Here is a 22,277-nt window from a genome sequence, read left to right as displayed (position 1 = left end):
AGAGTATTAATTCTTATAGCATAGCCATGTACAGCAATGATAATAAAATAAAAAAAATAAAATACGGAGGATAAACAGGGAAGAGAATTTTGAAAATTGTTATCGCATCTCAAGAACTGATTTCAGCGAGTGCTTCATCTGATTATGATTCAGGAATTCGAAAGGTACGAAATTTTAAGTCGGGGTACTGAGTTGAAAAAGTCTGGTTTTACCTAAATTCTGCCACATGCTGAAGATCTCACAGCCCATCATCACCCTCATGTCTCCATACCTAAAGGACAGAATAACATGATGACAACAACTGTGACTACACAGAACAGCATGCTAAGAGCTCATCTTACAGTGTGTGTCTGTTTATGTGGTATGTGTTGCTGCGTATATGTAACAGCCACATACTTCTCCAATATCTTTTTCCTCTTGGAGGGAGAGAAGGACTCCAGCTGAAGACAAGGCTGGTTGATAAATATTACTGAGAGATAGAAGTACGAGTCCCACACCTGAAAATAAAATATATAATGTCAACGATGTGCAAAAAAAAATTCCGCCGACTTTACGTTTTTAGGGATTCAGAGAGTAATCTATCCTTGGATTCTTGACTTTTGAGTTTTCAGTGGTTTATCACGGTACATGCTGAACAACGCCAGCTGATACCTTCTGCTTTTATCCTCTTTATTTGATGGCTGTGCATCTCTGACAGCTTTTGTTTTGGAATAAAGCTCCAGCAGAAATGTTGTTGCAGCCTTTTAGAAGTCAGGTCGTTTGAGACTCCCAACAGCTTTTGAGTTGCTGTCGTGCTGCTAAAATACATACGGGCACGCATGCGCGCAGAGACTGACGCACATTTTCTTACCTTGTAGTCAAACTTGTCATTGAGGAAGTTTTTCCTAAGAGCATCAGATAGATAGAGGACTGTTGTGATAATGACACTTGAGGCAAAGGAGAGAGAGGGAGAGAGAGAGAGAGAGAGAGAAAAGGTTACAGTGTCATCTTGGAGGAAAAATATCACTTTGAACAATTCAGACAAAGGTCTGTTTGTGGCGTGATCATGTAGAGGAGTAGTTTTATTAAGCATTACTAAGAAATATGTTACTGCAACTCCACTATTTTTGCAGTAACCGGGATGCAGACACCCCCTCTATTTTTTTAAGAACAGACTTAAGACCTTCCTTTTGATAAAGCTTATCGTCAGGGCTGCCTTCGGGCTTCCCCACATCCCAGATCCTGGGTGCTGATGGAGGAGGCTCCAGACCTTAAGAGGCTCAAGCTGCCACTGTAAGCATCACATCCCCGTCTGTCCATCATTCTCTTCCCCTTTCTCTCCCTCTTCACCTCTGTCCCTCTCTTTCCTTCTGTATATCTGTCTTCATTATCTGTATTTGTCTCTACCCTGCTCTCTTTCGCCCGAACCGGTCAAAGCAGATGGCCATTCCCATTGAGCCCGGATCAACTTGATAGTCACTGAAGGAGTGTGGTACTGGACCTGCTCTACTTGTAGTGTCATGAGATACATTTTGCTGAGCATTGGTGCTATACAAATAAAACTGACTTGAGTTAAGCAGTAGTGCAAAATTTACTGTTCCAAGTTAGAAGTTACATTCAAAATGCATCAACTCACTTTTGAGAGCAGTTCTAGCAACGGTAACAAAAGTGTTTTTGTTTTTTGGTTGTTTTTTTTTTCAAGAATTTTGTTGTGTTTTCTTTCTTGATTCTTTGCATGTGATAAACTTACTTGTTGGTAACCAATCGCATGACAGTCCAATCTTTAGGAAACATCTCCGGTCGGATGAGGATCCTGAAGACTGTAAAGATCTGAAGAAGGAAGTCCTAAAACACCCAGCCCCCCCCCCCCCACACACACAAACACAGCAGACATGTCATCACTGGTAACAGACTTGCTTTGCGTCATGTCCACGCTCCTGAAACAGTCGAGCTCTACATCATACTCAAAATTCTGGGACTGAACAATATCATCATTGACTTTTTTTTTTCTAGACCATCACTTAGAATACTTTTGATAGAGGAAAAAGAAGTAGATGATGGAAAATGACCCTCTCTGCTAGGTGGTATCAAGCTAACAAGAGCACATTACCCCTACTGTTTCAGATCTCCACCGAATTGATTATTGGGATTATATGCAAATAGCAAGAAGGAGGGGAGGGTAAATACATGCAAGAAGGAGAGAAACATTATGACACACTGTACAAACTGCAGCTTTTCTTCCTCCAGCACAGTAGTTCTCAAACTTTTTTTTAAAATGAAACGACTCAAAACCTTAAAAAAACAAAGAATAAACAGTAAATTAAAAAAAAAAAACTCAAATTACAGTTCACTATAAGTTTTGTAATATTTTTGTGTCCGATCGGTACAGTCACTTTCATTCATACTGTGCGCACGCAGCCTGAGTTAAATGCACTTGTTCCTGTTACTCATTCCTGAACAAGAACAACCCCAGGTTCCTCTTCAGTCCTGGAGCCAGACTGACAGAGAGCCACAGCTCTACTGAAACAAGTATTCCTGTTTCCCTGGGTAGCAAAGATTTCATGGACTTCTTTAATGACAATTCTCCTTTATAAGAGAGAAAATTCTTCTCCTCCCGCCATCAACTGACAACAAGGACCCTATAACCTCAGAAACCTTCGAGGCAGCTGTAGGACCAGAGGTACACTTTGACAGTTTTTCTCCCGTTAGCCTTCATGAGCTTAGTACAATAATTTCCTCCTCTAAACCATCCACCTGTCTTCTAGACCCCATCCCAACTAAGCTGCTTAAGGACTCTCTACCCCTCATTGGCTCCTCTCTCTTGGACATGATCAATGTGTCGCTGTTATCTGGCTACGTCCCACAGTCCTTTAAAGTGGCAGTAATGAGACCCCTTCTCAAAAAAGCAACCCTGGATCCAGAAGTTTTGGGCGACTACAGACTGATATCAAATCTTCCTTTTCGTTCCAAAATTCTGGAGAAAGCAGTTGCTAAACAGCTCTGTGACTTTCTCCATAGCAAAGTCCTCAACAATCAGGCACCTTCCTACCTGACAGAGCTCATGGTTACTGGTTACTTGTGGTTCCTAGAGTTTCTAAAAGTAGAATGGGAGCCAGAGCCTTCAGCTATCAGGCTCCCCTCCTGTGGAACCGTCTCCCAGTTTCGGTCCGGGATGCAGACACCCTCTCAACCTTTAAGAACAGACTAAAGACCTTCCTTTTTGATCAGGCTTATAGTTGGGCTGCTCAGGCTGGCCCTTAGATATGCTGCTATAGGCTTAGGCTGCTGGGGGATCTCCCATGGTGCTCTGGGCTTCTCTCTCCTCCTCTCTGTCCTCCTGTATGTGTCATACATGAATCATACTCATGTGTTACTAACTCATCTTCTTCTCCAGAGCTTTCAGGCTCCCCTCGTTCCAGATCCTGGGTGCTGCTGGAGGAGGCTACAGACCTGAAGAGGCTCAAGCTGCCACCCGTAGCTCCACCTGCTCACGTCCCCGTCTGTCCATCAGTCTCTTCCCTTTCTCTCTCTCTTTATCTCTGTCCCTCTCTTTCCTTCTGTATATCTGTCCCTTTGGGGCTCAGGCCCTAATAATGCAATATTTAATATCAAAATTTAAGTGCAACCAATATCTCTTCAGGTTCATTTAACAGTAGGTTTACCTGCTACTTTTGCTTGTACGTACCCATAAACAGCAAGCAATTTATTTCGAGCAGCTACAACAAAAGCCAAAGTATTTCCACACACTGGACCGCAATTATGGCTTGATCATTTTTCACTCGCCAGCTTCTCCTTTGTCATCCGCCATGCTATGTTTTGTTCTGAAATTCACGCTGTTGCTGGCGCGTGGCAATTACATTACCAACAGGCAGACTGAAGAGGGAAACCTATGATGTCTTTATCATTAAAAGTACTAAAAAAAGACATTTATATTAATTCTGCCATGCCTAAATCTAGTGTGTTATTTCCTAGTATCGATACAATCGATTGATTACATTTTGAAACCATGTTAGATCAACATACGTCGTCCTGTAGGCCGACTTGCCGAGCTGTAATGATTCATCTACTACATCGACGTATCATTACACCGTTAGTCCCATGTTTAACTAAAACAAGCAAGTATAATTATATCGTCAATAATTCATACTGTGAAAAATACCTCCTCTCTATGTTTCTGTGGTTTTGAGATCAACAGTGGGTATGAATGACACAGTTGGCCCTGTTGGAAGATGGATTGATTTTTACAGACAGATTCAGGGACAGCAACGTCGACGAGGTAAATAGAGAGCAATGATGGTCTTACCCTCAGGTCGTCTTTACTGCCGAATGCCTGCAGCAGCTGCTGGTAGTGTCTGTCACTCATCTGTCGCAGGAGGGCCAACAAACATGCCACAAACTCACCCTGGATGGATGACACAATGAAGACGAAGAAATTGCGTATTCGTCAGTATTAAGGCTGTGACACGCCGCAGTTATCTCGATCATCAGGGTGTCGAAAGACAAACTTTTAACGTAGAATGTAATTTATGGTCCCACTGTCCTGTAGAAAGTAGTTATGTGGGAACAATGGAGCTTTGGGACTGAATAGTCTTGTGTATCGCTGTCTTAAGTACTCATCAAATCTTTGCCCTTAATTAACCTCAACTGGAAACGGGAAAGAATTGTGGCAACATTAGCAGAGCTCTATTATGGGTGAAACCAACCCTACCCCACCTCGTGTCTCCATCATGTCACAATGATGACTCTAATTATTACCCAACTCAACCTTCCCCCGTTTGTGCCATGTAATATTATAAATTTTAATTATTGCCGTTAATGTTAATAATGTTAGTGGAATTACCATCACCAAGGCAGCAACTCTATTTAAAATCTATAATTACTTGATATTCCCAAAACAATTTTGCGCGCACACACGCACGCACGCACGCACGCACGCACACACACACACACACACACACACACTCACACACAGTCATGTTTCCATCACTTAAGAGGACATTATATTGACATAATAATTTCCTGGAGACTCGCCTTACACTGATGGGAGTTTTAAAAAGCTTACTGTATGATTGGTAAAGTTATAATGGTCATTTTACAAATGCATCTCAAGCTCTGGCTGTAGACCACCACATTTTCGACGGCATGAGGATTTTCTTTTTGTCCCCAGGAGGAAGGACAGAATGTGAACTTGCCCTACTTGTTTAAACATTAAGACAAGGTACACACAAAATGGACCAGGGTTGTCAAACCCCTGGCCAGACAGGGGGCCACTCATGCCCTGCCCCACAATTTCACAGGACCTTCCAAGATATTAAAATAGAAGTTCTCTCATTATTATTGGTATGTTATTTTGAGCTATAAAATTACATTTCCATTTGGGGCAATCATTATCTTTTGTTGGTTGTTAGTTCATTCTTAGCTCCAATCAAATGTCAAATCCTTTTTCTTCTAATCTAATTTTGGTGTTCCTTCTTCGTTCTCAGCAGACATCATCTTTGAGACAGTACAACGTAAAACACACATACAGTGACATCCTGAAACTGCAGTCGCATAGCAGGACCAGCAGGTTGTGGTCGGTTGCTGATCTCCAGGATGGTCCTCAGTAAAACTCCCAGCAGACTTTCCACGATCAGCTCCACCTCTTCAGAAACCACCGGCTCCTGCACAATGGAGAAGATATACACACTCTGAAATGAAGTGCAGGTGATGGAACTACTTTATGAAGACGTGAGTAGAAAGCGTCCTTATTTTCTTGTCACTGTCTCCTTGTCATTCCAGCTAAACTTTTAACGATTGTGAACAATAGATATCACTCTGAGTCAAAAACAGCACCTCTTAATGAGTCTTGAGCTGGTGTACGGAGAGGAATAAGAAGGATAAAAAGGATTCTGGGATATTAGAAACAATTCTGCATTCCCAGAAAGAGAGTGGAAAATAAACTGGTGTGTGTGTGTGTGTGTGTTTTTGTTATGTCCCCTGTAGTCTCTATTCCTGACAAGACAGACAGGGTTTGGACAGAGTGATAATGCGGAGTCGCAGGCTGGCACACTGGCTGTCACTGCTGTCACTTCTCTTCAGATGTGGTGCCCGTCAGTGTGTGTGTGTGTGTGTGTGTGTGTGTGTGTGTGTGTGTGTGTGTGTGTGTGCGCGCGCCTATACAGCTATCCCTGCAGAAGCAAACAGAGCAGCCTGGACAACCTGAACATTTCCAGACACACACACACACACACAGCTCAGAGTGACGGCCACTCCGACAATGGCTGTTGCTGAATTGATGGGATTCATTACTGGACTGCATGGCTGCCAGTGCACCTGTTACAAAGACTAATTGACCATTGTGAAAAGGTTCATTGGCCTACTGAAATATACTTCAAACAGGCTGGCTCGCGCTCTGCCGCGTTGGTTTTGGCGTCTTGTCTATTTTTTCCGCGAGCCGCAGGTGAAGTTAGGCAGGAAGTCGGAGACAGGAACGGCATAGAGCATCCGTTCAACTATCAAACTAAAGCAAATTTCAAATAAAACACCCTGATTGATTAAAAACTCATTACTATAGCCGCCTAAAGACGTGGACATACATGTACAATTGTCATTAACACATAACGCAATAAATTGATGAGGTTATAAACTGATGACTTATAAACTTATTCATGATAAAAATCAGCTCTGGCGGCACGGTGGTGCAGCGGTCAGCACTGTCGCCTCACAGAAAGAAGGTTCAGGTTCAAGTCCCGGCTCGGGCACAGGATCTTTCTGTGTGAGTCTGCATGTTCTCCCTGTTCCTGTGTGGGTTCTCTCTGGTACTCCAGCTTCCTCCCACAGTCCAAAGTCATCAAGAGGGGACGAGGCTGATTGATACTCTAAATTGACTGTAGGTGTGGCTGTGAGTGTGAATGGTTGTCTGTCTCTATGTGTTAGCCCTGTGATGGACTGGCGACCTGTCCAGGGTGAACCCAACCTCTGGGATAGGCTCCAGTCCCCCCGCGACCCTTAATAGGAACAAGCAGAAGACAATGGATGGATGGATGGAAATCAGCTCTTTAAGTGATAATAAAGGTGGAGAGGAGCAGACTTTCTTGTTGACGGACGCGGATTAATGTGCTTCTGGTGAACAGCCAGGTGCCTGCACACAAGGGAAATGACGCTTGGCGGCACTTTCCGCCTCCGGTGTGTCCCCGGCGTGAATTGCTACAGAATCCTATGTTTGTCCCATTTTGAAGAGATGAAACATAACGTCCCTCTGGAAGCTCGTCTGGTGCTGGTGTCGTTATGCAGCTTGACAAGCATGAAAAGTTAATAAATCTAACGTTAGCTCATTAATGACAGTGGTTGAGCAGGGGTGGTATAATTTAAAGACTAAAGACACATTTTTATTCACTTGCCTTTTCTGGCCCATTAATTCTCGATGGATGTCACATATTTATTCTGTGCTTAGTCCAATATCGGTTATTGTTGACACAAATATATTTGGGTGTGTCGTACATTTTAATCCAATTTTAAAGTCATTGTGTGGCACTTAGGCAGCTTAAGCTGTGTCTAAACGCGGTGTCTTAATAAACTCCGCTTGCACTTCCAACAATGATGGTAGTAATTGAATGAATAAGCGTCAAGTGTTAACTTTCTGAAATAAGGTGCAAAGAAATATCGCACCAGTTTCCTGTAATCATCTTCAGCTCTTGCTGAAAATCAATACTCCACTATCCCGTGGACAAATTAAAAACAGGGTTACAAACCTTCCTACCCCAGTTCATAACTCTTTTTAACTTAAATCTTGTGTTTTTGCACTTGTGTAAAACATATATGATGTAAACACGATGTAAATGTGTAAAGTACACGTGTATGTTTTCTGTGTTCGTTCATTTCGTTGGTTTTTCAAATTATTATTTAACGGCTCCGGGATGTTCAAGGAGCAGCCTGTTTGTGCACTTTCTGAACATTGTCTGCACTGTGAATTTGCACCGTCAGTTCTGTTTTTGGATAAAGGGTTGGAAATGAATGCTACTTTTTTTTTAAACTTTTCTTTTTTTTATCCCATTCATCAGATTAATCGCAATTACAATCAACAGATTATTCGATTATTAAAATAATTATTAGTTGCAGCCCTAGTCTAGTATTCTGTGAGGTACAACATTACGAGTAGTTGCTAACTACAGCTCTAAACTGGGGGTAGCGCGTAATCTTCAAGATCATAACGAGGTGTCCTTGAGCATGACATTGAACTTCCAACACCCCCTGATCTCTTAAGATGGCTGATTGTGATAAAAAAAAAAGGGCCTCAGAGGTCACAAGACAAGAAAAGCACTAAATAAATGCAGTCACTAAGAGGTGACCAAGTCCAGCTGAGATATAATTCACTGCTAATTCCCCACAAAACCACAATTTCCACTCTCGCATGGGTGAAACAAAGGTGTTAGTGATTGAAATCGAAGTGAACAAAGCTTTTCCTGTTCCCTTGTTTCCCGTCTTTGCGCTGGGCTAAACTTAATTCCTTACTGCTGCTTGGTATTCAGCAAACCATCATTCGTGTAAAACATTAAGCGTTCTTTTGCACTAATTTGTTCTTGCACGCTCAAGGATCTTTTTAGCCCTGTCTTAAAGTAAGTAAGCAGAGCCTGATGGCTATTTGGAACCCCTCCTCCCAAGAGTTACTGCATTGCTCTTGTCACAAAGTATTTGCAAGGCTGGCTGAATGACAGTTACGAGAGATACACAACAGTGGTCAGGAGCCAGGAGTTACAAAATAGCCATCAGGCTTTGCTTCTACTCTGTTAGTACTACAAAGGTCAGTGTGCAAGAACAATTTTTTTTTTTTATAAAAAAATGTGGCCTGTTACCAAAGACATCTGTAACCCTTACTGTACTGCCATTTTCCTCCTTCTTGATGAGGGAAAGCATGCTGGTGAGGATGCGGGCGCACATGATGAGGTCCCGCTGCTCCTGCATGTGGGCCTGGAGGACTCGAAGCACCACTGGCAGCAGGATACACCGTGATTCTGCAATACCCACACAGTTGTCAGACATCGAAAGGCAATGGTATTTATCGCTATTAAACCTCCACTTTTAATTCAGTCTACCTGAACAAATCACTTTGTGTAACATGAATGTGGTCTGCGTGAGGGCTTTTCATAATAAGCAGCCTTTCAGGGAATACGTCAAATAAAATATGAGGGCATTTTAATTTTGACATGCACCGTAGGGTGACAACATTCTCAAGAGAATGCCCTGGGAGGTGCACTGATAGCTTTGCTTTGCAAAACAAACATGTTAAGTATTGTTGATCATGGTCTCAATATTGTGGATAAATCTCGCTGTTCTGATCTGTTTATCTCCCCCCATGTTGTTTATGTTCCCTTTGTGTTCACAATCTGTATGCACAGCTTTTGGGGCACTCTCTTATTTGCCCGCACGTTTTCTGTGTGTTTACAAGCTTTAATTGTGTGTTCATACCTTACTGCGCAAAAACCGTGTATGCATCTCTGTACCTGGATTAATGTAAAGCTGGCTCTCCACAGTCTTGGCGATGCATTGCAGTTTGACAGCCTCCAGGGGGCAGTCATTGTGGAGGGTGGTTGGCAAGCTGCCCAGAGTCTCCCTGACGAAGCCAGCCACCTCTCGCACTGTGAAGATCTTCAAAAGCTCATCGTAAACCGCCGGGAATGTCCTCAGGAACACGGCCTAGGCAGGAAGGGTAATGTTCAATGAAGGACACCTGATCGGAGAGGAGCTATAAATTCAGAATCACTTCCACTTTCTTGACGGCCAGAAGCGCTCAAGCTGCAAATTAAACTACAATATATAGTTGGACTTACTGTGTGTTCGATCAGTTTATTCTATTGCATCAGCATGACATTGCATTGCATTCATGTTCATCTTAGATTCTCGGAAAGGGATGAAGGTCAGTGGGGAAAACTTGACGGTTGTACGAAATAATCCATTCAGTTTGTTCGATGAGATTCTGCTGAAAGTTTCTTAGGATAGGCCTGCTGCTGCATCCTCGTCAAGCTCACGCACTTCTGTGACTGTAGGGAGCCGTTTTGTTGGGAAAACAAAAGTAAATATTTCCCGTTTTACACCATGAATCCCTCCATTCGGTTGGCATCGCTGGCAGACCGGGATTATGTGGATTAAACGGCTGCCCCAGTGGGACTAATGTCTTCATCCATTGTAGCTCTCTATCTAGTGCTCCTGATTTTTATGTTTTGTCTGATTCTTGACGCGCAATTGGAAAAAAGAAGATTGCAATTTGCTGCCTGTTGCGTCTGTAAATATACCGATGTGTTTCATTAAAAGAGAAGCTCAGATAAAGTGACGATTGGCTGGAAATCAAATCGAGGCCAAAGGGAAACACATGGTAGATGCTTCTGATATCAACAAAGCCCCAAAAACGACATCAGACTTGGATTCCCATGGTATTTTTGCAACTTCTTAATTATAGGGTCAGGGCCAGGTGTTGATACAATACCTCCTCGAGCAATAAAAATATCCATCCAATGGTGATAAATATCAATATTGTCAATTCCAGCGACTGAAACAATTACCTGCCACCATTTTGTTTATTAATCTTCAATGATTGTAAGTTTTACAATGTGTTGGTTTTCAACAGAGACCCTAAGCTAAGACTGAACCTCGTTGGACAGATTTGTCACCACTTGTCAATTTAAAAAAAAATAAATAAAAAAAAATGACACCACAATGAGGTACATAAATACATCATTCTTGAGTTTTTGGGGATATTTTTCTTCATTGACAATGATATTTTTTTATGCATCACCGATTGTTTTAAATTAGAGGAATTAAAGCACATTGTAACGTGACACTGTCACGATCTGTGATTCCTACCCTTATTTCATAAAAGTGTGACTGGGACATTTGGAACACAGTGTCGTGGACCTACTTGTGCCACATGTGACCGATTAGCTGGGATTAGCATTAGCCCGACCTGCATCCTCCCACAGCTACTGCTGGGCTGAGAATAATAATATGTCTGGATCAGAACTGAGCGGAACTCATCATCTCACCGCCTCAAAGTGCAAAGAAATTATTACGGGGTGACTAGGACTCCTCATTTTCCGTCTGTCTCTTGATTGTCTCCTTCATCATAGTCATGAATCCTGTTTGTAATTATCTTGATTGTTACCTGGTGGGATAATAGGACGAATGGAGGGATTATGACTCTTTTCTCCTCTAAAGCAAAGACGCAACATATGTTTGGGGTTCACACGGGCGAGACGAAAATAACGGATTTTAAGAACTTAATCATTAACGCGCTAATTTGAATGGGAAACGCAAATATGAAAATTGAATAGCCAAGGAAGACAATGAGGAGGAGGATAAAAAGGACATGGAAAGAGGAGAAGCAGATGTGCACACACACATGTGAAGGCAAAACAACAGGTACGCCCACCCAGAGGGTGCAGACAGACTCTCAGATGTTTCTGGTGTGTAATTAGAATTATCATTGGTGTCTTTAGCTTGTTTGTTTTGGTCTTGTTCAGAATCTTTCGGAGCGGCTGCCCTGCTGTGCAGGCTTCCCACCGGAGAAGGAAAAGCTGCCACAGAATTCTTATTCCAGCTACAGACCCCTCTGGCAGCATGAAATCATTCAATCACAGCCAATTTCTCAGCTTTCACAAGTGAGTTAACAGGAGTCCTCAAGAAAACATAACATGCTCCAAGAGGGACACACACATCCATCCACATGCAGTAGATCCACGCAGTTGTGTAAATATAAAATATTCAAATTCATACAAGTGCAGACACACCTGCGTTTGTGCAACGGGACTGGTGCCCTTGTTTTCCTGCGATAGGAAGAAGCGGATGGACATGAAGAGCTCATGGATGCAGACTCTGAACTCTTCCTCATTCTGGCCTCCCGTGGCCAAAGAGAAGAGCCTCCTGGACTGGATAATGTACTTGAAGATGTACTCACTGGCCTGTAGGACGGGGAAAGAGACCTGTCAGTTGTTTCGGGGATGAAGAGGCAAACTAGTCAGGCTTATCTTAGTCAGCAAAAGTGGCCTGAGAACAATTACAGTTTTGTCCCTGAATGATTTAATTCAGAATTGGAGGTTTAAGACCCCCAATTACCTAGAAGCAAATAATACATTCATTAATCATTCAAATTACTTGGAAACAAAACCCAACACTTTCATCTTTACATCTTGTTCATGAGAATGGAACAAACAGACAATCTGTAGACGTTACCTAACGCCGAGGCATAAAACCATCTGTCCAAATACATCTTGTCGTTTGAAGTAGGATCTTTTGAAGATGACACAAAACCCTTTCAAATAAGTCCGTAGTGTTTCACTAATGTGTTATTTACATGCGCTCCATGTACAGACCGCGTTCAGTGAATGATAAATGGGAAACCACATTCAGACGCCGTCAAATGCTTTTCTTGCGTGGGTCATTTGAGCAGTGTGGATTGCAGTTGCCAGAGGCATTGCATTCCTGCTGATTAAAACTGCATGCAGCGTAATAGATGGAGGAGGAGAATAATGAGTGGCGAGATGCTTACGGGGAAATAAATTAGTTTGGAGTTAGCGGTGTAACGGCGTAGGCGTACATGCCAAGCTTGACAGTGTGGGATGTCTTTCTTGTTACCTGTGCACGTATTATGCGAAATAATTCCTCACCTTAAGCACCTGCTGTATGTGATCTTGATGCTCCGCGTCAACAATGCGGTCCACGTACCACTTTAACACTTTGATCAGATCCCTAGGGAAGAGCCACATCCAAAATGTCAACACGCATCTCAAGCTACATCCAACATCACTCCTCTCTCTAGGTTTAGCGAACATCAGTGGAGCAGAGCAAGGCTTTAAAATCAAATACATCATTAAACAATGCTCAGACGCACATTTCATAACTACGGCTGATCGGAATATTGCAGCTAGAAGTGACAATCTTATGCGTGTTTAATTTTAAGGCGGCAATCATTTTCCTGCAGTATTTTCACATGGGAAAGAAATCCAGACACCCACCTTTAAAATTGAATAGTCGCGTGAATTTAAGGTGTCAGCTGCATTTTATGGGTGCTTGTGTGTGTGTGTGTGTGTGTGTGTGTGTGTGAGAGAGAGAGAGAGAGAGAGAGAGAAAGAGAGAAAAAGGGCTGGCTTTGCTACCCTTTCAAGACTTTTTTCTGGTATAAACACTAATGTTAGCAGGACCCTTAGTCCTACAAGGGACCAAAGAGCAGTCCTAACACACCCCTGGTAAAGTTTAGGGTTAAGGTATGAACTGTATTAGGTTAAGGTTTGGCATCAATTGGATAGGATTAGGGCTTTGGTTAGGCTGCCCATGTGAATATAAATACTTGGAAGGTCCCAACAATGATAGCTGCACAAACCTGTTTACGTTAAAAAAAAAAAAGTTTCCCATTTCTCACGATGTGCCTCGTTGTGTCCGTCACGCTTCGGTGATAGGCAAAAGACATTTCTGGTCGAAGTTATAACTTCATGGAGGAAAGAAAAATGTGAAAGCACGTTGAGAGGACATCCGAGAGGCGCATTTCAAATCATGTTTTACCAGAGACTTTTACGACGTTGTTTGTCCACCTGCCTATTACCTACACATATACACTTACTGACCTCTTAATTAGACACAGTGCAATGTACTGTACACCAAGGAATTCTACTTCAATAAATGTATTACTCTGTAAATGTTGTCACTGTCAGAGGGACTTTTTTATGTTTACTGAGATGATAGTGGGTGTTGCCCCTCAATTGAAATCTTTGTAACAAGTGTTTGAAACTATATTTAAGCCATCAAAAGCAGGTATTTGTCTTTTTTTTTATTTGAAAAATGTATAAAAACAAGTAGTCAGCCCATACAACGGTTATCAGAATTTTTTATTACCTAATATTGAAATCGGCATCTTCCCCAAGGAATCCGTATTGGTCAGTATATATGGTATGTGTGTGTGTGTGTGTGTGTGTGTGTGTATGCATGAAAAGGTGCGAAAGAAGAGAAGACAGCAACAGCATGGTATCTTAGCAGGTACAGAGTGTGAAAGACACAGCCACACAGCCACACACACACACACACACACACACACACACAAATGAGGAACAGTTACATGTCTATCAGCCAGGGGGCACCATAAGCATTTCATTCACACCTCTGTTGACAATCAAAGTACAGAGCTGCCTCTCAGCACTGATTTCGGTTGGTCTCTCACACTGCCTGGCCACGTGATACCTCATTAGATTACAATACTTTGCAGAGATGAAAAGAGTACTTGCTTGCTTTAGCTTTGGGCAGCCACTTCTGTAGGAGAGAAGGATGAAGTATTGTGTACCTGTATGATAAAGCTCCAGCAAAGTGGCTCTCAATGTAGGTGTCCATGACCGGCTTGAAGTGCTGAAATTTGCTGTCTTGGAGTAGGTTGATGATGTGAACCTGGAAATAAAACAGGAAGATCGTGAGATCGCAACTTAATGCGGACAGTTAGTTTGATGGCATTTTGAAATAATATTTAATTCACTTCGTCAGTGAAATGTCATCGGAACTTTATTTTTGTGAAACCCTGCACCTCTGTCTCTTAGGTTGTTGTGAGCCCCACCACAGCTCTCTCTCCCTGACGTCACATAGCCGAACATTCATAAAGCGCAAGTGTCGAGAAGCCCACATGAATTTGAAACAGACGAGATTCTCATATACAAATGAGATTAACAAAAAGACTATCTCCTGATATGAGATGTAGTAAATCTATTGGTACTACTTCTTACAAATAGTGAAAGTATTTTAGTAATACAATCAAAATGTAAAGGTTCTCTAATCATATTTAACATATTTTACTGAATCGCTGGTTTTATTCGGATACATTGTAAAACGGAACGTGTGATGCATAAAAGTTTCAAGTGGATGAGAAGTCTGCACACCCCATGTGTAGGTTGATGCACCACATTCAACCAACCACGGATGTTAACCTCTCTCGTTAGACTTGTTGCATTGATCTAAAACCCACGAAAGGGAAACTGCCTCGGATTGGCAGACCTTTTCATCATGGGCATCCCCACCCCTAGAGTAGCGAGCGCGTCCGTACGTTGGTTTTGAAACAGACGTCGAGAGAGCAATCAATGCAAGGCCGCGCTTTATCAGCACGGCATGACCGGGGAGAGATCAGTTCACCGAGCTCTGAAGTGTTGCATCACTTGATCTTCCTTCAAAAGTCTCAGTTTGCTGTGTTTGACTCAAATAGGAGATATTGCTTTACATGTGAAGGAGAACAGGAAATTCAAAATGATCCGTTAAATTACAAGGATTAACCTACTTACCAGAGAATCAAACACCTTCAGCCCATATCTTTGGGAACTTTCATCTAAAATACCAAAGAGTGTGTCCAGCGTGTCCTGAAGAAACTGGGAAGAAGAAGAATATTTGGTCTATGCATGCAAGATGGCACACAGCTACAGCATGAGACTTAGTCTATTCAACCAGAACGTCAAATCAGACATCAATCCTCTAAAGCCTGGTTTATGCTTCTGCGCCGCGGCGACGGCATAGCCCCTACGCTGTCATTGAGCGTTCGAAGTTTTGCGTCGAGGGTACGCGTTGCTCTGCAATTCACCGCCAAGCCGCTAGGGGGTGTGGCTGTGTCTTTGTATGGTTTTGGGGGGCTCCTGTCGGATTCCAAAACAAAACTATTTCCAACAGAAAGTCCAGTGCTTTTCGTTGAACGACTGTTTGCTTTCATGAATCAAACAGTAAACTCTGAACATGGCAAAAATGACTTCTTGTGATTGAGACTCACATATTTGTCGCGGAGGTTCTTCCACCTCTTCATGCACTCGGCAACCTTCTCTGAGCGGACCAATCACAGTCCTTGACGTTCACGTCACGACGCATTGATGCGACGCGTAGTCAGGATTTTTCGGAGGTGCACGTCAGGCTACGGCGTAGTGTCCGCGTAAAGTCGCGCGACGCAGAAGCAGAAACCAGGCTTAATGCCGGTATAGCAGCAGCAGCAGCTCAGAGCTGAGGAGGTGACTGTGGACCTACTTTGACTATCTCTGAGCCATCGATCTCCTTCAGCTTTGAGAGGCTGTCGTTGATTCTTTCAGGGTGTGCTCGCCACTTCAACAAGTCGAGCATATCTCCTGTGAAGAGACAATGTATGGAGAGATGAAACAGTGAAACAGGGAGACGCCTAAAATGAAAGTGACACAAGAGATGAAGCAACATTTCAATTTCGTTTACAGAAAAGAGCAGGATTACGAGAGGGGGAACATGCCCGTCGGATCACAAAGCATCACCTCAACCTTCAATTAGGGCCCCACAAACTCTGCTGAATCCAAACAGAAGATGACATTTTCACATGCAGTGGGATAAAGCAAATAAAAAACTAATTTTCTTGAGCATGAATAAAATGTAATCCAATGTAATTCTGATTGTGTTCAGCCCGAACTGTGCCTTTTTTCACAACTTTATCTGTAAATATGTAAAGAATGTGTTTATTTGTATCAATCTATCATATCTATATTTTCTATTACTGCTTACATTTGAGTTTTCCATTTCTCTGGAGCAAGACATGGTAGGAATCCGTGGCATGATTGCCCAACCTGACATGGTAAACCTGATGCAACCAGTGTAAGAGACACAAATACGGTGCATTCTGACGCGGGCATTGTGTCTGTGCATTCAAAAATCAACCAAAAGAGGTAAATATTACTTTTGGATAACGGTGATTTTATCTCTTTGCACCAATGATTTTTTTTTTTTTTTTCAGTTAAGACAAAAAAAAATTATCATCAGCTAGGTTTACTGAAGTAGGACAACAGATCCCATCCTACATGTCAGAACAGGAGGATCTATTTGCTCCCTTTGAAGTGGATTAGTTGGAAGATGGACGCTACTCCTGGCCCCCCTTTGCATATTCACAGGTTTATTCAGATTTCAGTTTCAAACTTTAAGTGTGAAAATATTTTTCTTCTTTCAACATGTGATTTTGTCTTGTTTTGTGAAGAGTTGACAGTAATACTTCAATGTCTCACGAACTGGACACAAACTGGGTCCAGTTTTCACCACAATTCACAAGGCAAGTGGCCCAGATCTTTGTGTCCATGTTACCGTTCTGTGTGAGCTTTGTAGAGCAGAGGAAGCTGGTGATCCAGAAGGACTCTTTGGTGCCTTTGAGCGTCTGGTTGTTGGATGGGATGTTGGCCTTGGAGAACGGCAGCTTCAGGTAGCGTGAACAGTCTGCCAAGCTGGTGTTCTCCTCACACTGGAAACAAATCAAAAATGAAAAGCAGATTTATACAAAGAATGGAAGACTTTGCATGGCCTCGCCCCAGCGTGCTTTGCCCATCTGATTAAGGTGTTGTATCTTGAGTCTGTTCGGTGTTTTTCTTCCAATGACTGTGGTTTTGCAGTTGTGTGTGTGTGTATACTGTATATATATATATATATATATATATATATATATATATATAAATGTTTTGATAATGTCCTAAAATTCTATTTGGGGACCTTGAGCAGATATTAGATTAAAATGCAATTAATTAGATTCATTAATTACAAATCCTGTAATTAATTTTTTAATCGCCTGACACTTTTTATATATATATATATATATATATATAGTTACAAAATGACAGCAGTTAGGAGGCAGAGTTTGTTGTTTTATTGATTCATCCTGCAGCCCGGGTGCACAGCTGAGTTTGTTTGAGCTCTAAAGCTACCACACAGTTTGGACTGATTCTTCAGTGTCTATTTTGGGTCTGAGGAGAAACTAGGCCAGTTTCATTGAGCTTTTCATCAACTTCCATCTGGCATCAGCATGGGCCTTTTCCCCCCACAATGATGGGAACATGCAAGCCTAGAAGAGCTGTCCTCTAACACTGCCAGACTCAGATCAGCAGTTTGACAGGAGGAAATTTGGCAGCACGATGAGGAAAGAGGACAATGAAAATAGGAGTTATGTTTTTATAGACTACTTAAATAACCCAAGGCTACCAGCAATATAAATAATCAAACCTCTGGTCGCTGTTGTGCCTCACTGCCAGTGTAATGCAATGGCTCGAAGTTTATGCACACACCCTTTCTATGTAGGCTGCAATTACACCCAGGCAGCAGATTTAAAAGGAGGAGATTGGCTTTTTTATTCACGCGAGTCTTTTGATGTGTCAACATCAACATGTTTGAAAAGAAGAGTCACTTAAGGTCTGTAAAACAGTCATGTTGAATAGAGAGATTTACACTGCCGAAATATGTGTGCACAGGTTGAAAGAATAACATACAGTACGCCTGCCAGCCTGTGGTGGAGTGAAGGGAGCTGTCTGTCAGCCTGTGGCCCCAAACAGTAGGATGAAACCATGATCGCATTTAGAGCAAACTGTTAGGTAATCATATACTGAGAGTAATCCCATCTGAAGTAGTCTTAAAAGTCATGTGTATAAAGCAGAGCAGCAAATGTGATGTTGAAGTATTATATATAAGTATATTATATATAAGTATTATATTTGAATTGCATTCGAGTTGTAAGATGTAATCTCAAATTTGGGTTTTTTTTGGTGGCCTAAAGACCGCTTTGAACGTAAGCATAATTGCATGCACAGAATCCTACTTACCTTAAAGGTTCAAAGTAAGTTTTGAGAAGAACATATGAGCATATGTTTTGTTTTTTAATTCTTTTTGTGAGGGTTAACAGGCTTTACCTTGTGGATAATCAGCTCGTGCGTGCCATCTGGCAGCGTGCTGCCGTCCTCCTGCATCAGGGGAACAAAGGAGTAGCCAAAAAGTTTCTTCTCTCCCTTGTCTTTAGCTGTCAAACCACAAAACATGAACAGAACATTTAATACACCAACACCAACTTCATGCAAACAAACGAAATTTAATCTTTTATGGTTTATAATGGGCTTCCACGTGGAAGCAAGCTCTGAACACCAAAAAGATCCTTAAGTGCCTTTTACAGGAATTGAAATATGATAAATCTGACCGGGCAAAGCTGAGCTTAGCCTTAAATCACAAATATATTTCTTTTTCCTTTCTTTTTTTCCGCAAGTGTCTGATAGTTGTTGTTGTTGTTTGTTTTTTTTTAATCTTTTTTTAGTCATTTTTCTCCATTTAGTCATTCTTTTTCTGAACAAATTTGACTTGATTACTTTCAAATACATGCAGGAAATACCATGAGTACGCTAGCAAGAATGTAGTGAAAATGTGACCGAAAAAGAGGAAACATTAGCGCACACGCACGCACGCACACATAAAATCCGGCACTTTGACCACAAGTAGGCCAACAGAGCTATTTATCCATCCATCATTCATTTTCTATGCCCCTTATCTGTTTGGGGTCGATGGGGGGGCTGGAGCCCATCCCAGCTGACATTGAGTGAGAAGCCGGGTAAACTGTGGCGGGTCGCCAGTCTGTTTCTGTTTCAGGGCCATCAGGAGCAATGAGGGGTTCAGTCTCTTGCCAGAGCTATACAGTATATTGAAGAATTAACTGGCTTTTTTAATGCTGTAGCTTCGTCATACAGCATCCCTGTTGGGTGTGGCTACTATAAGCACACTCAAATACGATTTCCTGGTGCATTGGACCCACCCCAATTACTGCATAATCCATCCACTGTACATACAAAATAGAGCAGACATAATATTTTGGGGTCAGCACTGTTGCCTCACAGCAAGAAGGTTCCAGGTTTGAGCCCCAGCTCGGGTGCGGGATCTTTCTGTGTGGAGTCTGCATGTTCTCCCTGTGCCTGCGTGGGTTCTCTCTGGTACTCCAGCTTCCTCCCACAGCCCAAAGACATCAAGAGAGGATGAGGTTGACTGATACTCTAAATTGACCATAGGGGGGGCTTCGAGTGTGAATGGTTGTTTGTCTTTGTATGTTGGCCCTGCCACGGACTGGTGACCTGTCCAGGGTGAACCCCGCCTCATGCCCAACGGCTGATGGGATAGGCTCCAGCCCCTCTGCGACCCTTAACAGGATAAGTGGTAGACAATGGATGGGTTGATGGACATAATATTTTATGATACTCTGAAGATTCTATTAGAGGACCTGATTTGAGTGTAGTGCTGTGTTTTTAACAAACTTAATATTTATTTTTATCAACACATGTAATCTGACTTATTTGGGGCTGGGGAGGTTTTCTATTTCTTTGCGGTGAAATGCCAGGGTTTCATTTTGCAAGCCCTGCATACGTGTGTGTGTGTGTGCGTGTGTGCGTGTGTGTGTGTGTGCGTGTGTTCACTCTCCCAGAAGGAGCACAAATTGGTAGTGAACCAGTGCCATTCTATTTCTGTCTTCCTTTGCTGTGATTTGGTTTTAATACCAGGAAAGTTAATACTTAGGGCACATTTCCACTGACTCACTTCGGCTCGGGTCGGGTGGGGACGCCTTGGTACAGCACAGTACGGGTGCGTTTCCACAAGCACTATGTAACACGTCAGTGTGGGTGAAGTCACCGGCCAGGAGTTCCCCGGTGTAATTCCCGTGCGACACAACAACAACAATGGATGACATGGACTTGCTTAAACTAAAAGTAACAAAACTAAAACTAAACTAAAAGGGACAACAGAGAGGCAAGGCTTCAAGCGGCAAAACAGAACACACAAGAAAAGTATAAAAGACTTTACCAAGCAATCGACCAGTGTTCTGCCGAGGCTAAGATGATACGAAGTAGACAACATAAGCGGGTAAGTTACCCAATCAGTGCCCTGCTATGTGTTTACGTCACATTTTAGCCCCTGCTCAGCTCACTTGGAACCCCAGGGGAGCAGGGACCAAAATGGTAACCGTTCGTACCGTGTTGGGGTCAGTGGAAACGGGGCCAAACTGACCCAACCCCACCCGAGCCGAGCCAAAGCGAGCCAGTGGAAACGTGCCCTTACAAGACTGAAGGTTGCAAAATTCTGCTTTTAGTTGTGTGTGCGGTTCTCTTCAAACAAGTCTCCCTGATGTCTAAACCCTCACAGCTGTGGTCACGAGTATATTGGGGAAGATCTGAATTACATCGTGTGCAATTCAAGCTAATTTGGGATTGTTATATTTCAGAACTATTCTAAAAACTACAGAATGCAACTAGACAGGCACTCTGAGTTCTTGTGAAACCCTGGTGATGGAAAAACATCACAGAAAACAGAACCATCTTGGTAGAGGGTTAGGGTTAGGGTTAGCAGTAGCTGGGATTATACTAAGGCTGCTGCTGGTATTACTGCAAATTGTTTAAATGATTTGGAAAGAAAAAAAAAAAAACAAAAAAACTTACAGAACATACCCCAAAAACATTAGTGCATCCCTTGTGGCTACTTTGAGATGACACTGAACTCCCCCACAAACACAACGAATATTATCACAACTGTATAATAAACCCAACAATAGATGCACTCGAAAGCACACGTAAAAATAAACAAATAAATAAAACGTGCTTTCTGTTTCTTCTTCATTGAAAAGACAGCCCGTTTATCCTATCTTTACAAGCAGGTCGCACCAAAGTTAAGGAGTTGGCAGTTTGGTGTAATCGCAGCATATAACCAGGCTCCAAATGACAGGCCCTTGAGCAGCAAGCTAGTGATGCAGGCAGTAATCACGCCACTGGACACAGCCTCCTGGCTTAACTCGAGATGTCATCATAACATCAGTTTTCTGTCTTTTACCCGGGAGCCCAGGAAAAAGGGGTGAAAGAAACAGGGCAATATTTTGGTCAACATTAACATTTTGTCTCATCAGGAGGTTGACGAAGTAATGTCATTATAAAAATGCTAAACAAGCTCACACTTATTCATTGTTGGGAGGTGGCAGTGGCCTGAGGCATGAGGTGTAAGTGTCAGCAGTTTCAGGTGGGAAAAATGAGCTGTAACAATATATTTTCAACTGGATAATCAACATAAAATACAAGACTTTCACACGGTAATCCTAGAAGAAAGTGCCCTTAAAAGGTGATCCACACATCAGTTGCCACTTACTGGAGCAATGTCGGAACTCAAAGCGGACATGCGATCCCCGAAACATGTCAACGGGGATTGGCAGCTTGATCTGCTCTGCCCACCGGGGGCTGTTGTTGTGGTACAGCACCAGGGAGTGATACTCATCGCCACCTGGTTCACCAGAGCCAGCAGCTATGTGACTCTTAAGTCGGACAGAAGAGAGACAAAACAAAGGACAGGATAGGACAAAACAAAAGGATATGAATTATGTTGTTGTTGCATGAAAAGATTCAATCATCCTCTAAGCAGCTATGTGCCTTCGTGCATTCGCTGCGAATACATAAAGTGAGAATGACACGGTTTATACGTGTTAAATGTTTGCCTGCCTTGCTGTGGGTTATATTTGAATCTATTTTCTGTCTAAAGCC

At 42.5% G+C, this 22,277-nt stretch overlaps 1 protein-coding gene across 4 annotated transcripts in view; it reads right to left on the bottom strand.

Annotated features, from left to right (window-relative positions):
- The window catches only part of dock4b (dedicator of cytokinesis 4b), a 129,633-nt gene that overhangs the window by 35,065 nt on the left and 72,291 nt on the right, over positions 1-22,277 (bottom strand). For all 4 annotated transcript variants that reach the window (XM_086202281.1, XM_086202282.1, XM_086202283.1 and 1 more), the window contains exons 15-30: positions 21,889-22,051; positions 18,636-18,742; positions 17,050-17,203; positions 15,982-16,079; positions 15,258-15,341; positions 14,279-14,379; positions 12,615-12,696; positions 11,739-11,909; positions 9,459-9,651; positions 8,833-8,969; positions 5,505-5,639; positions 4,283-4,381; positions 1,730-1,824; positions 851-926; positions 397-497; positions 213-271 (exon numbers count right to left, since the gene is read on the bottom strand). In XM_086202281.1, the coding sequence (XP_086058407.1) occupies positions 213-271; positions 397-497; positions 851-926; positions 1,730-1,824; positions 4,283-4,381; positions 5,505-5,639; positions 8,833-8,969; positions 9,459-9,651; positions 11,739-11,909; positions 12,615-12,696; positions 14,279-14,379; positions 15,258-15,341; positions 15,982-16,079; positions 17,050-17,203; positions 18,636-18,742; positions 21,889-22,051 (1,855 nt within the window). The remainder of the gene's footprint in view (positions 1-212; positions 272-396; positions 498-850; positions 927-1,729; positions 1,825-4,282; positions 4,382-5,504; positions 5,640-8,832; positions 8,970-9,458; positions 9,652-11,738; positions 11,910-12,614; positions 12,697-14,278; positions 14,380-15,257; positions 15,342-15,981; positions 16,080-17,049; positions 17,204-18,635; positions 18,743-21,888; positions 22,052-22,277) is intronic.

Source organism: Aulostomus chinensis, chromosome 4 (assembly GCF_037954235.1).
Source record: "Aulostomus chinensis isolate RoL2024-O1b breed Wild chromosome 4, RoL_Achi_v1.0, whole genome shotgun sequence".
Taxonomy (NCBI): Eukaryota; Metazoa; Chordata; class Actinopteri; order Syngnathiformes; family Aulostomidae; genus Aulostomus; species Aulostomus chinensis.
The sequence above is the reverse complement of the archived record's forward strand: the minus strand, read 5'-3'. Positions and strand labels throughout refer to the sequence as shown.